The sequence below is a fragment of the Octopus sinensis genome, linkage group LG13 (assembly GCF_006345805.1).
Source record: "Octopus sinensis linkage group LG13, ASM634580v1, whole genome shotgun sequence".
NCBI classification, from domain to species: Eukaryota; Metazoa; Mollusca; class Cephalopoda; order Octopoda; family Octopodidae; genus Octopus; species Octopus sinensis.
Genome location: NC_043009.1, coordinates 60,387,927 through 60,404,345, shown reverse-complemented (window position 1 = coordinate 60,404,345; position 16,419 = coordinate 60,387,927). Strand labels below are relative to the sequence as shown.

The following is a 16,419-nucleotide window of genomic DNA, read 5'->3' as shown; positions in this document are numbered from 1 at the left end:
CCCTCCTCATCATAGGCCTTATTGAGGACATCTCTAAAACTATCCATTTGAAGGATCTTTGACCTTCCAGAGCTTCTTTTTCCATATTGGCTTGCACATCTGCATCTTTCTGGCCCTAAGCCTGAAGTCATTAACATCTTACGTTGCATTGTACATTATTCTCCTGGGAAAGATTTTGCATTTATGTGGTGCCCCAGCATGGCCGCGGCCTAAAACATTTTTAAAGATTTAAGGATATATCTATCTTTGTGTCAAGTGAGGATGTACTCAATCTGGCTGGCGTGTCCACCAGATTAATGAGTAATCAGACAGTTGACAGGTTTTCTGAAGGTGGTGTTGCAGACTAATAAACCATAAGCATTGCAGAACCCCAACATCTTTGTCCCCTCCTCATTTCTGGAGCTAAAGCCATAGTCGCCATGCACACCCTAAAATCCATCAGAGTATTTTCCAACATGTTCATTAAAGTCCCTTAGCCATGATGAAAATGCAGTCATTTTTCATCATTGAGGTAGTCCTCAGAAGAGATTCATAGAAGTGGTCCTTCTGAGTATCTACGAGGCATATGATACATACGCAGAGATAACTGATGCAGTTACATCAAACAAGGTTATTCTAAGCTTTAATAATCTGATCACTTACCCTGACTAGCTCAATCACCTTACCCACTCATTTCACTGCTAGTAGCACACCTATGTCACATTATTGTTGCCTACCCAGAAAAATTTGTGTCTATGCCCTTTGCAGTCTAGCTGAGGCTCTCCGCCATCATACGTCTTGGACACAACACACATCTACATGTGCATGGCGACTATGGCTTTAGCTCCAGAAATGAGGAGGGGACAAAGATGCTGGGGTTCTGCGATGCTCGTGGTTTATTAGTCTGCAACACCACCTTCAGAAATCCTGTCAACTGTCTGACTACTCATCAATCTGGGGTGGGGGGACGCCAGCCAGATTGAGTACATCCTCACTTGACACAAAGATAGATATATGCTCATAAATGCAAAATCTTATCAAGTGATATAATAGCACAGCTAACACAGTGGAACACAGAATTGTCTTATAAAAAATGTTTAGCATATTTAAAAAAAAAAAAAAAAAAACGTTTATAGTTGCATAACGAAATAATGGGTCCCTAAAAGTCATTATTAGAAAGATTATCACAGTCAGTTTTTCAGTGTCCATTGGAGATCAGCATGTAGAGCAGGCACTTAAGGTTTTCGCTTGAGTTAAAATGAGAAATGGACTGTGCAGTGGCTTAAATATTCATTTCCATACTGTAAAAAAAAAAAATGAAAAAATAAAATTGATACATATTCATAATAATAAAAACAAAACAAAACAACAACAACAAAAAAAAAAGATCTCTTCAAAGCAGTGCTCCAGCATGGCCACGATCCAGTGACTGAAACAAGCTATAAGACAAAGCTTGGATTTAGAGATGAAATTAATTTTTGAGGAAATATTTTGGTGTCACTCCCTTACAGTCATGAGCCAAATAAAACTATCCACTAAGCTATGCACCTTCACATGCAAGTATGTGGATGCTTATACTCTCCCTCTTTTACTCTTTTACTTGTTTCAGTCATTTGACTGTGGCCATGCTGGAGCACCTCCTTTAATCGAGCAACTCGACCCTGGGACTTATTCTTTTGTAAGCCCAGTACTTATTCTATCGGTCTCTTTTGCCGAACCACTAAGTAACGAAGACTTAAACATACCAGCATCGGTTGTCAAGCAATGCTAGGGGGACAAACACAGACACACACACACGCATATATATACATATATATATACATATATACGACGGGCTTCTTTCAGTTTCCGTCTACCAAATCCACTCACAAGGCTTTGATCGACCCGAGGCTATAGCAGAAGACACTTGCCCAAGATGCCACGCAGTGGGACTGAACCCAGAACCATGTGGTTGGTTAGCAAGCTACTTACCACACAGCCACTCCTGCGCCTGTGATGTAGCATTTATATTCTATTTTCAGCATTTGAGTGTGATCGTTACCAGTGTCGTCTTACAGGCACTTGAGCCCCGTGCTAGTAGGGTATTAAGAGCACCATCCGAGCATGATCATTGCCAGAGCGGCTATCTGGCCTCCATGCCAGTGGCACGTAAAAGACACCATTCAAGCGTGATCGTAACCAGCATTGCCTTACTGGCCTCTGTGCCGGTGGCATGTGTATAAGATTCGATTGAGGTTGTTGCCAGTACTGCCTGACTGACCCCGTGCTGGTGGCACGTAAAAGCACCCACTACACTCTCGGAGTGGTTGGCGGTAGGAAGGGCATCCAGCTGTAGAAACTCTGCCAGATCAAGATTGAAGCCTCGTGCAGCCATCTGGTTTGCCAGCCCTCAGTCAAACCATCCGACCCATGCTAGCATGGGAAGCGGACGTTAAACGATGATGATGAGGATGACCAATAGAAAGAGATCCTGAGAACTGATTTGCATGTGGTTAGCACGTTACATTACTAGTAAAAATTCCACCAGCATAGTGAGGATTAATAATTTATACAAGATTGTTAAGAAGACTATTCCAGAAAGAGAGAGAGAGAGAGAGAGAGAGAGAGAGAGGAAGAAAGAGAGAGAGATAATGAATTAACAACTTACTTGTTTAAGTCTTCTGTAAAAAAAAAGGAAAAAAAAGAAAGAAATGAGAAATAAAATATAAACACTCATTTACAATAACAGGCAGTAGACAGAATTCATTCTATCCATGATTAATTATATATATATTAATAAATAAAACATATGCATATATATATATACATATATGTACGTACCTACCTCTACATGTATATATACACGCATATATGAGTACAGGACACCAAAAAAACGTCGAACACAATGAGAAACGAAAACATAGACACAAACCCAAGGAACTGGACATTTTTCTTAAACAACAAAAAAATAGAGTACAGGACAATTAACACAAGGAAAAAACCCCTTCTTCAGTTGCCATGGTTTTAAGTTGTTTAAAACATATTTAATATTGCTGTAGAATAATTTTGGGTGAAGCTTCTAAATTGATGAAAACACAAGATCAACTGAATGATGGTTATATTTGAGAAATTTCTGGCCTTGGCTCCTCTTGCTTAAAACCAAGTCACTCCTAAACCAGGAGGGATATCACCAGCTCCACATCTACATCTTGTGACACTTATCTGTAGAAGGTGATCTAGGCCTAAATAATGTGATCAACATCAAAAGCTTGTTTTCCAAATCTAAATAATGTGATTTGCATCTACAAACTGTGATTCACATTTGAAGATTGTGCTCCATATTTAAAGACTGCAAACCACATTTAAGGATTGTGATTCATATCTGAAGATTGTGATCAATATCTAAGGACTGTGATCAACACCTAAAGTGTGTAATGCATATCTGAAGAATGTAATCCATTTCTAAATATGATATACATCTAAAAACTATGATCCACTTCCAAGGATGTAATCCACATCTAAAGACTGTGATCCATCATCATCATCATCATCATTTAACGTCCGTTCTCCATGCTAGCATGGGTTGGACGGTTCGACCGGGGATCTGGGAAGCCAGAAGGCTGCACCAGGCTCCGGTCTTATCTGGCAATGTTTCTACAGCTTGATGCCCTTCCTAACGCCAACCACTCCATGAGTGTAGTGGGTGCTTTTTACGTGCCACCTGCACTGGTGCCAGGCGAGGCTGGCATCGGCCACGGTCGGATTGGTGCATTTTACGTGCCACCTGCACGGAAGCCAGTCGAGGCGGCACTGGCTTCGGCCACGATTCGGATAGTGCTTTTTACGTATCTCCAGTCCAGGGGTCTTGATTCATATCTGAATAACATGATCTGCATCTAAAAAATATGACCTACATCTAAAGAAGGAGATACTGATTGAAATAAAGTGCTCTGCATCTAACACAAGCAATCCGCATCAAAAGAATGTGATCCACATCTCAATAGTGTGATCTGCATCTAAAGACTGTGGTACATATCTGAAGAATGTGATACATAAGTGAAGAATGTGATTATTATCTAAATAATGTGATTCACATTGAAAGACAATGACTCACACCTAAAGACTGCAATTCATACTTGATTCACATCTCACTAATGTGATCTGTGTCTAATAAGTGTGCTTCACATGTCATCTACATCTAACCCTTTAGTGTTCTGATTATTCTTTCAAACATAATGCTTATTGATTCCCATTGATTTGAATTAATCATGCATTATCTCATATCTTCAAGATGTTGATTGTGTAATTACTTAATGTAGAATAACATTGTAGGGTAGGTGTGAGAGCCTGGATCTGGTCAGTTTGAACATAAAACAGAATAAAATATTTTGGCCAGATATGGCCAGTTTGAATACTAAAGGGTTAAAGACTGTGATATGTATCTGAAGAACCGAATCCAGACCAAAATACAATGATTAGCATCTAACGACTGCAAACCACGTCTAAAAACTGTGATATAGAGTGGGATAATGTCACACATGCCTGAACGATGTGATCCACATCTCAATAATGTGATTTGCATGTGAAGGCTAAAATCCACATGTAAAGACTGTGAACCACATCTAAGGACTGATCCACATGCAGCGACTATGATCTACAGACGATGCTTGTGATCCACATCTAAAGACTGCAATTAAGATTGGAAGGATGTGATCTACATATGAATGTGATCCGGACTCTAATAATGCGATATGTGTTGAACGATTGTGAGTCACACCTAAAGCTGAATATAATATATAGTGAACATCTATGTGTAATTTATTATGTTGGAGTAAATTTTATCACTTACGATAGGAATCTGCAGATAGTGATGAAACTGAAAATAAAGAAAGAAATTAAATATATTACCTTAATAAAATAAAATACAAATCTATATATATAAAACTGTAGTTGTGTGAGTCTGTCCCCTTCGATTTAGATTCCTAACTACTCCCACATTTTGCGGTGCAGTTTAACCAAATTCGGGTATCTTATAGGCGTGATTCATATCGAGCCCGTCTGAGTATTAGCGCGCATCTACGATGAGTCTACGATTTTAAAAATAATTTAACATCATTTTTTATTCCATTTTAATGCATAATTTTTCGTGTGTCGATGGTGGCGGAGTTGGTGTCCATGGTCAAACACCTCCACCTGTTTGCTTCTCCCCCTTCTTCCCTCCCTCGTGAAGCTGTGGGGAAGGGAGTGTAAGGAAATCAACGTCGTAAAGCGTTGTCAAGGAGACCAGCGTTCTTTTAGAACAACGACTTCATGGGTTGAAGACACCAAAACAGAAATGGCTAAGAAAGCCCGAATTGGCATCTATAAGGGAAGTAACTCTCTAAAAATGCTTATATAGTTATTTCCCTTACAAACCCGAGCAACGCCGGGCGATACTGCTAGTACAAATTAAAATAGTAATTCCAGAATATTCAGAGGAGTAATGAAAATATGTTTTAGAAATGATATGCAAGAGGAAGATAAATATGAAGTAGATAAATATGTTTAATTGGTTGAGTAGACCTACGATCAAGTGCTTTCTCTTAGTAAACTCCTGGTCTACATTATCCATTCTGTCCTTTTTGCTAAGACAATTGAATGTAATGTGCAACGAATTTTGCTGCTACATTTAGCGGGTCAGTCAACCACAAAACGCCTGCTTTGTTCCTTCCTAGATAAACATGAAGTAAAAAAACAGTCAATTCCTTCAGACTAAGTGAAAACGAACATATTTGAAAACTTGTTGGGTTGTCATGGAAATTGTAGACCAGCTTAATCCTGTCCCACCATCTTAAAAGAGAAAACACATTGAACATTGTAGTCCAAGGTATCCAATGTCTAAGATGATTAAATGTGTCTATATAAATTTAAAAATCTAGCTTTCATACTGAAGTTCAGGTAAATTTAATGAAAGAAAGCCAAAATTTAATCCTTAAATCATTACTATTCACAATAAAAGCTGAAGTGTCACTAAAGAAGCTTTACACAGTCACCCAACTTGCTAGAAATAGTAATCAAATCTCTCTATAATAATACACCACCATCTAAAAAAAGAAGCAATGACAGACATGTTTCCTAAATAAACAGTCTGATAATATAATATGGATGGCATGCTTTTAACCATAAATCTATTTGATTAGGGCAGACCTGCAACAAAACAACAACAAAGAGAAAATTAGAAAGGGATAATAATAATAATAAAATAAATTCATACGAGGTAAATGTTCGTGTTCATCTGCATCTGCAAAAAGAAAAAAAAAAATCGTGAGAAAATGAAAATATAATTGTGTAATCAGTTCTAATGAAGGGACGAGAGATAAGAATGAATACATGTATGTCCATATATGGATTTTGGTATGTGCAGCAGCATATGAAAGTGTCAGTGTGCATGTAAATGTATGTATACACATGTATGAATGTATATGAATCTATGTATGTGTACATATCATAAATATATACATATATGTTTCAAAATAAGGTGAATAAAATCAAAATAAGCCACAGGATATCCAGGGGTGATGCAGGACAATTGTTTCAAGCGGCTCCATTTCATTGAACAATGCAATCATTACATCAATTTAAATGCAGAGCTATCCTCAGCTGCACAAATAAATAGAATTAATTTAATCAGTTGGACACATTTGTACAATTTTACCTACATCCTCTAAGATGGTAAGAAGACAAAGTCCATGCTGTATTCACTTCAATTTAGAAGCCACTAAGACATCAGGAAAAAAACTTGCTAGAGATCTAGCTTGTCACTGATTTTTGGGTCAGTTTCAATTTATAGTCTTGTTTATCAAATCTTTCCATATCAAAATCTAAGATCAAAGAGCATTGTCCAGTAGGAAAGGGCCTGAGTGAGTTGACAGAATCATAGTGGGTATAGTCATAAAACTTGTCAAGTAGTATAAAGTAACTGTCTATAATGAGGTTTGGTAAAGGAAGATCTTAAATCAAGATGTTAGTTACCAGTTAAAGGGGCAAGACTCTAATAAAACCAATGATGATAATATAGGGGAAATTTTATCATGGGTACTATAGTTGAATGATTTAAACAATATTGTTATATTCTATAAAGATAGAAGTTAGGGTTATCAAGAAAAATATTAAGAAAATTACAACCAAAAGGATTAATTTTTGAATACTTTTGAGTATATACCAAAATTTACAACAATAGGGGAGAAAAGAAATTACATAAAATTAGCTTAATATTTATTCATATACTTAAATATTTACTTATTAGATGGTATCTATGAAGATTGATCACTGGCATTTAATAAAGAAACACTGGGGCAATAGAACACGCTAACTATATATTAATTATAATCTAAGAGGTATATTATAAGTTGTAAAGCTACTGGTGCTGTTATATATAACTAATATAAATATTTAGGGGTACAAAAATTAGGTTAAATTTCATAAAGGCTATTATAAAAATAATATGATCAGGTAGGGTAGAACACCATAAAAGGAATAAATAGCTTAATCACTAGCAACAACAAATCAGTCATGGAAAGAATGAGAAAAAGAATTTGAAAATTTTTTAAAAGCTTCAACTTAGGCATTACATATGAATATGGCACAAAGGTAGTAAATTTTTTAGATACTACTTTAGACATTAGCTCAGGATTATACCACCCTTATAGGAAACCAGGTGAAGTTACAAGATACGTGAGCAAATTATCAAATCACCCCAATAATGTGTTAAAAGCAGTAGTTAAAAGTTTTTCTAGGAGAATTACAAAATTATCAGCAGATAAGGATATTTTTAATACCCATTCTCACCACTTGTGAGGTCTTTCAAGAGTGCTACTGGTAACATGAAATCCAGTATAACCTGTTGCATGGTTGCAGGATCATGAATAAATGCATGCATGCATGTGTGTGTGTGTGTGTGTGTTTATGTGAGAGTGACAAAGAGGATACATATTCATGTAATAAGGGATATATACTCATGCGAGATATACAAATATTAACAAACACTCACAGCAAACAACACAAATACATATTGTCACAATACACAAACACAACAACTATATAATACTGACAACACAAATACATACACAATCACAATGTACATACACAGTCTCAACACATAACAGGCATAAACACTCAATGGAATAAATTGAAACTTACACAAAATGCTTCGATCTAAAAAAATAAAAGCAAAAAAATTAATTAGCTTTGCAATTGATGACAACACATGGAAAAGGGAATGCATTACAATGTTTAAGGCAATTTTTACCCTTGGGTAGCAACTGTTATTTCTTGTTTGTCTACCCCTAAAAATTATGAAATATGGCTAATATTTCTGTCAAACTTTACTTCTGTTTGTCACTGATCTTGAAGTCACTGGAAAACAGATATATGTATTTGCATTGGGACCCCTTCGCATCGAAGACCAGTGATTGTCATGTGCTGATGACGGGTAAATACCCAGAAACCCGGGTTCATGCGTATCACGTCAGGTCGACGATGGGAAGGATGGCTTCCCTTTGCAAATACCGATAGTGCAGAGAAAGTGTGTCAATAGCCAGCCGGAGAAGATGTTCTCCTGGGGCTATAAGCTACAGTAGCATCCACCCTTAGTGGTTAGCCACATTTAGATGGCAAATATACTTCACATTTACTTCTGTTATATTTATTCAAACCCCAAAGAATCCCTCCCAACAAATGGCTGCGATGCTCCCTCACTAAACCTGCTCATGATCAGAGATGCACATATTGTCAGCCATTAAGGGACTTGCTCAAGTGGTTAAAGTCAAGCAACTGACAAACAAGTCATTGATATTGAAGAGAATATTTGCTATAATGATATTTCTGCTTCAGCAACTCAGTGCTGAAACTGTCAGAAATGTAATGGAAAATAGGTCAGTTTCAAAGCATTGAAGTTCAGTTCACAAAAACAAAGTTTGAAGGGAAAAGTAGTTCATTTCATTTGATTTTTAGATAGAAGCAAATAGGAAATAACACTTAACCCTTTCGTTACCAACCCGGCTGAAACCAGCTCTGGCTCTGTAGTACAAAGGTCTTGTTTTCATAAGTTTTAAATTAAACTCTTCCACCAAACCATAGTCACAATTTATGTTCCTAACACTAGCTGATTGATAACAAAGTTATTTTACTAAATTCTTTGATATATTTAAAGTAATTGAAAGAAACACAGAGCATCTCAACAGAAATACGGTAACAAAAGGGTTAATGAATAAAGACAGAAGGAAAATAAAAAGTTCCAGTGTTATGTATACAAGCAAATTAAGCTAAAAAAAAATTGTGTGAATACTGGAAATAGAAAAAAATTACAAATTACAAAGAACAGAGGGAAAAGGGAATATAAAGACTGTGGTTCACATTGAAAGACTGATCCACATCTAAAGACTACAATCCACATCTGAGAGACTGTGACCCACCACATTGGAAGAGTGCAGTTCACATCTGAAGGATGTGATCCAGACCCAAATAATATGGTCTGTGTTTGAAAGGTTGTGGCTCACATGTAAAGCTGAATATAAGAAATAGTGACAATCTATGTGTAACATATTATTCAGGAGTAAATTTTCTAACTTACAAGGGGAAGGTGGAGCACTTATAAATAAAAAAGAAAATAAGACATCTCAATGAAATAAGGTAGATATGCAAAGAAAGATAGTAATTTCAGAATTTCAGAGTAATGAAAATATATTTCAAATGATATTTGAAGTGAGAAGTTAAATATCCCTGAACTTTGAAGTTGGTAAATATGGTTAATGTTTAATTCTACATAGACCCTGGTTGAGTAGACCTGTGATTAAAGGTCTTATCTTTGAAAACATCTACCTACATATCTGACCTGTCCTAAGGCAATTGAATATAATATCCAACATACTTCGCTGCTATTTTTAGCAGGTCAGTCAACTACAAAATGCCTGCCTTGTTCCCTCCAAGATAAACATGAAGTAAAACAGTTCATTTGTTCAATTATCAACTTAAAAGAAAGAAGACACATCAGATATTGTAGTCCAAGGTATTCAATGTATGATTAAATATGTCTATATAAATTTTAAAATTTAGTTTCCATATTGAAGTTCAGGTAAATTTAATAAAACAAAGCTAGAATTTAATCCTTAAACCATTGCTATCGCAATAAAAATTAGAATATAACATAAATTCTGGATATGTGTCACTAAAGAAGCCTTTACACAGTCATTCAACTTGCTAGAAATGCTGAGACCCCCTTTGGTCATGACTGACCATGGGATTGCACCTAGAAAGTTACCCTCCCAGGCACAAGTCCGGGCAAGGTTGTTTTCATGGAAGACCAGCAGTCACCCATGCATACCAGTCTCCCCTATCCACACCACTGATGTTATCCAGGGGAAAGGCAAAGGGGTCGATACAACTTGGCACCTGTGACATCGCAATTCATTTCTACAGCTGAATGAACTGGAGCAACGTGAAATAAAGTGTCTTGTTCAAGAACACAGCATGCAGCACGGTCCGGGATTCGAACTCACAACCTCATGATCATAAGCTCGACACTCTAACCACTGAGCCATGCTAGAAATAGTAACTAAATATCCCTATAATAATACACCACTATCTAAAAGAAAATGAGATAAAGCATTAGATTCCAAAATAATATCTGAAAATACAATATGCAAAGGTTTCAGTGTCTTCGACCATGACTCTACTCGATACAGGCTGACTCACAGACAACCAACAACAAAGAGAACATTAGAAACGGTTATAATAGTAAAAAAAAAAAAAAATCATACCATTTGGAGGATCGTTTTCAACAGCATCTGTAAAACCAAAACAAAACAAAAAATTGTAAGGAAATGAAAGCATATATTAAAATATATTAAAGTGTGTGTGTGTGTGTGTGTGTAAATCTATATATATAAAGCTGAAGTTGTCTGTGTGTGGCAGGTTTGGTAGCTTTCAACTAATACTATCTCCTCCGAGACCCTGCTGTGCAAGTTGACCAAAACTGAGAGTATGATAGAAGAAGGCTTGCTCTTCATTCTGTAGAAGATAAAATTCAAATCGGACCATGTTAAGACCAAAAATTATTTACATCAAAAAGGTGCTTTTTTTTACTATGAAAATCCCTATTTTTACGATTTTTTGACTGCTGTGTCGCCATTTTTCGGTGTATTTCAACCAGAAAATTGTTCACTTAAAGAGAATAACAAGCTACATAATGCAAAATTTTTGCTTTTCAAAAATTCCAATTCTAAAGGGTTGAAACAAACCTGAGCAACGCTAGGTGATACTGCTAGTATATATATAAATATGTGTACAGATGTGTATGAGTTTATGTATGCATACAATAGTTTGCTAAATAAATAATATCTGATAATATACACCCAAAACCATGCTAATAGCTTAGGAGTGAAATTTAGGATTTCTTGGTTTTCTGTGAATTGATTTTGATAAAAATTTTCCCAGCGGGCTTGCACACTATGTAAACACCATTATGTATGTGTGTGTATATATATGTATACATGTATGTGTTGGCACTCTGTCGCTTACGATGACGAGGGTTCCAGTTGATCTGATCAACAGAACAGCCTGCTTGTGAAATTAACGTGCAAGTGGCTGAGCACTCCACAGACGCGTGTACCCTTAACGTAGTTCTTGGGGAGATTCAGGGTGACACAGAGTGCGACAAGGCTGGCCCTTTGAAATACAGGTACAACAGACATGGGAAGAAAGAGTGAGTGAAAGTTGTGGTAATAGAGTACAGTAGGGATCGCCACCACCCCCTGCCGGAGCCTCGTGGAGCTTTTTTAGGTGTTTTCGCTCAATAAACACTCACAACGCCTGGTCAGGGAATCGAAACCATGATCCTATGACCGCGAATCCGCTGCCCTAATTACTGGGCCATTGCGCCTCCAAATGCATGTACGTATATATGCACATGTATATGTGGCTGTGTAGCAAGAAGCTTGCTTTCCAACCACATGGTTTTGGGTTGAGTCTCACAGTGTAGCACCATAGGCAAATGGCTTGTAGTATAGCCTTGGGTGACCAAAGACTTGTGCATGGATTTGGTAGATAAAAACTGAAAGATGCCCCTCATACATGCATGTATGTATGTATGTATGTATTTGTGTGTCTGTGCTTCTCCCTCCAAGCAGTTGTGCAGGCAAAAGTGTCAGTAAATGTGGTCGGATTGCAGATTGACCTGAAAATTTGCACACCTATGTTAAAAGTGCTGGCGAGTTTGCGTGGCAACTTTGAGTTTGCTCAATTGAAAGGCATGGCTCCTAGGGCAAGATCTTTAAAATGTGGCCCAAGTAGACCTGAATTGTCACACAAGCAGTTGTGCAGGCAAAAGTGTTAGTAAATACAGTTGGATTGAGCTGAAATTTGCACACCTATGTTAAAAGAGCTAGTGAGTTTGCATGGCAACTTTGAGTTTGCTCAATTGAAAGGCATGGCCTCAAGGGCAAAATTCCTATCTTTTAAAATGTGGCTCAATTAGACCTGAATGAGATCAGGTTATAATACTAGTATATATATATATATATATATATATATATATATATGTATGTATCAAATGAAGTAAATGAAAAACAGGACGCAAAGGGTTTTGCGGTACATATGTTTCGGGCTTTATTGAACAACTTATTCTAAAGTTCAAACCTTTTATAATGTGATACAAGTCTTTGGTGTAGCAATTGTATGCGGCTGAAGAAGGCTTTTGATCTATCTATTATATCAATTATGCATTGATATAAGAATAAGTTGTTCAATAAAGCCTGAAACATATGTACCGCAAAATCCTTTGCGTCCTGTTTTTCATTTACTTCATTTGATACATATATCCTATCACCTATGCCACTAGCTGGCATATACAGGTGCCTACATTTATCAAGTATTCACCCTGAATTTATGTACCTATATATATATATATAATATTAATTAGAGACAAAACCACTATTTTGCAAAACAAACAAGGAAGACTTAATCAATACATAAAATTTAATAAAAAGTAAAAAAACCGCCACTACAATTGTTTCATGTCCTGATCGACAATCTTCAGGTGGATTTCCAATTTTCAAGTCAGTTCAAATTTGAAACTGACTTGAAAATTGGAAATCCACCTGAAGCTAGAATATAACATAAATTCTGGATATGTGTCACTAAAGAAGCCTTTACACAGTCATTCAACTTGCTAGAAATGCTGAGACCCCCTTTGGTCATGACTGACCATGGGATTGCACCTAGAAAGTTACCCTCCCAGGCACAAGTCCGGGCAAGGTTGTTTTCATGGAAGACCAGCAGTCACCCATGCATACCAGTCTCCCCTATCCACACCACTGATGTTATCCAGGGGAAAGGCAAAGGGGTCGATACAACTTGGCACCTGTGACATCGCAATTCATTTCTACAGCTGAATGAACTGAGCAACGTGAAATAAAGTGTCTTGTTCAAGAACACAGCATGCAGCACGGTCCGGGATTCGAACTCACAACCTCATGATCATAAGCTCGACACTCTAACCACTGAGCCATGCTAGAAATAGTAACTAAATATCCCTATAATAATACCACTATCTAAAAGAAAATGAGAGATAAAGCATTAGATTCCAAAATAATATCTGAAAATACAATATGCAAAGGTTTCAGTGTCTTCGACCATGACTCTACTCGATACAGGCTGACTCACAGACAACCAACAACAAAGAGAACATTAGAAACGGTTATAATAGTAAAAAAAAAAAAAAAATCATACCATTTGGAGGATCGTTTTCAACAGCATCTGTAAAACCAAAACAAAACAAAAAATGTAAGGAATGAAAGCATATATAAAATATATAAAGTGTGTGTGTGTGTGTGTGTGTAAATCTATATATATAAAGCTGAAGTTGTCTGTGTGTGGCAGGTTTGGTAGCTTTCAACTAATACTATCTCCTCCGAGACCCTGCTGTGCAAGTTGACCAAAACTGAGAGTATGATAGAAGAAGGCTTGCTCTTCATTCTGTAGAAGATAAAATTCAAATCGGACCATGTTAAGACCAAAAATTATTTACATCAAAGGTGCTTTTTTTTTACTATGAAAATCCCTATTTTTACGATTTTTTGACTGCTGTGTCGCCATTTTTCGGTGTATTTCAACCAGAAAATTGTTCACTTAAAGAGAATAACAAGCTACATAATGCAAAATTTTGCTTTTCAAAAATTCCAATTCTAAAGGGTTGAAACAAACCTGAGCAACGCTAGGTGATACTGCTAGTATATATATAAATATGTGTACAGATGTGTATGAGTTTATGTATGCATACAATAGTTTGCTAAATAAATAATATCTGATAATATACACCCAAAACCATGCTAATAGCTTAGGAGTGAAATTTAGGATTTCTTGGTTTTCTGCGAATTGATTTTGATAAAAATTTTCCCAGCGGGCTTGCACACTATGTAAACACCATTATGTATGTGTGTGTATATATAGTATACATGTATGTGTTGGCACTCTGTCGCTTACGATGACGAGGGTTCCAGTTGATCTGATCAACAGAACAGCCTGCTTGTGAAATTAACGTGCAAGTGGCTGAGCACTCCACAGACACGTGTACCCTTAACGTAGTTCTTGGGGAGATTCAGGGTGACACAGAGTGCGACAAGGCTGGCCCTTTGAAATACAGGTACAACAGACATGGGAAGAAAGAGTGAGTGAAAGTTGTGGTAATAGAGTACAGTAGGGATCGCCACCACCCCCTGCCGGAGCCTCGTGGAGCTTTTTTAGGTGTTTTCGCTCAATAAACACTCACAACGCGCTGGTCAGGGAATCGAAACCATGATCCTATGACCGCGAATCCGCTGCCCTAATTACTGGGCCATTGCGCCTCCAAATGCATGTACGTATATATGCACATGTATATGTGGCTGTGTAGCAAGAAGCTTGCTTTCAACCACATGGTTTGGTTGGTGAGTCTCACAGTGTAGCACCATAGGCAAATGGCTTGTAGTATAGCCTTGGGTGACCAAAGACTTGTGCATGGATTTGGTAGATAAAAACTGAAAGATGCCCCTCATACATGCATGTATGTATGTATGTATGTATTTGTGTGTCTGTGCTTCTCCCTCCAAGCAGTTGTGCAGGCAAAAGTGTCAGTAAATGTGGTCGGATTGCAGATTGACCTGAAAATTTGCACACCTATGTTAAAAGTGCTGGCGAGTTTGCGTGGCAACTTTGAGTTTGCTCAATTGAAAGGCATGGCTCCTAGGGCAAGATCTTTAAAATGTGGCCCAAGTAGACCTGAATTGTCACACAAGCAGTTGTGCAGGCAAAAGTGTTAGTAAATACAGTTGGATTGAGCTGAAATTTGCACACCTATGTTAAAGAGCTGGTGAGTTTGCATGGCAACTTTGAGTTTGCTCAATTGAAAGGCATGGCCTCAAGGGCAAAATTCCTATCTTTTAAAATGTGGCTCAATTAGACCTGAATGAGATCAGGTTATAATACTAGTATATATATATATATTATATATATATATATATATATATATATATATATATATATGTATGTATCAAATGAAGTAAATGAAAAACAGGACGCAAAGGGTTTTGCAGTACATATGTTTCGGGCTTTATTGAACAACTTATTCTAAAGTTCAAACCTTTTATAATGTGATACAAGTCTTTGGTGTAGCAATTGTATGCGGCTGAAGAAGGCTTTTGATCTATCTATTATATCAATATGCATTGATATAAGAATAAGTTGTTCAATAAAGCCTGAAACATATGTACCGCAAAATCCTTTGCGTCCTGTTTTTCATTTACTTCATTTGATACATAAATCCTATCACCTATGCCACTAGCTGGCATATACAGGTGCCTACATTTATCAAGTATTCACCCTGAATTTATGTACCTATATATATATATATAATATTAATTAGAGACAAAACCACTATTTTGCAAAACAAACAAGGAAAGACTTAATCAATACATAAAATTTTAATAAAAAGTAAAAAAACCGCCACTACAATTGTTTCATGTCCTGATCGACAATCTTCAGGTGGATTTCCAATTTTCAAGTCAGTTTCAAATTTGAAACTGACTTGAAAATTGGAAATCCACCTGAAGATTGTCGATCAGGACATGAAACAATTGTAGTGGCGGTTTTTTTACTTTTTATTAAAATTTTATGTATTGATTAAGTCTTTCCTTGTTTGTTTTGCAAAATAGTGGTTTTGTCTCTAATTAATATTATATAATATTTTACTATAAAATTGGATTTAATCCTAAATCTGATTTTTTTCCCTGTAAATTTGGATTTATTCCCTAATATTTATTATTATATATATATATATATATATATATATATGTATGTATATATCTACTAAAAGAATTTGAGTACAGCTACCTATACAACCTGTCAGTCTACAACATCTGTGAGATACTGAAAGCATTCTTTCATCACATT

At 36.5% G+C, this 16,419-nt stretch overlaps 1 protein-coding gene across 4 annotated transcripts in view; it reads right to left on the bottom strand.

Annotated features, from left to right (window-relative positions):
• Window positions 1-1,152: 1,152 nt before the first annotated feature.
• LOC115218424 overlaps window positions 1,153-16,419 on the bottom strand; it is a 75,269-nt gene continuing 60,002 nt past the window's right edge. For 3 of the 4 annotated variants that reach the window (XM_029788232.2, XM_029788231.2, XM_036508425.1), the window contains 7 exons: window positions 13,723-13,749; window positions 10,755-10,781; window positions 8,137-8,151; window positions 6,212-6,238; window positions 4,808-4,834; window positions 2,627-2,639; window positions 1,153-1,280 (listed from right to left, as the gene is read on the bottom strand). In XM_029788232.2, the coding sequence (XP_029644092.1) occupies window positions 1,262-1,280; window positions 2,627-2,639; window positions 4,808-4,834; window positions 6,212-6,238; window positions 8,137-8,151; window positions 10,755-10,781; window positions 13,723-13,749 (155 nt within the window). In that variant the 3' untranslated portion in view covers window positions 1,153-1,261. The remainder of the gene's footprint in view (window positions 1,281-2,626; window positions 2,640-4,807; window positions 4,835-6,211; window positions 6,239-8,136; window positions 8,152-10,754; window positions 10,782-13,722; window positions 13,750-16,419) is intronic. The other variant, XM_036508424.1, reaches the window with a different exon arrangement.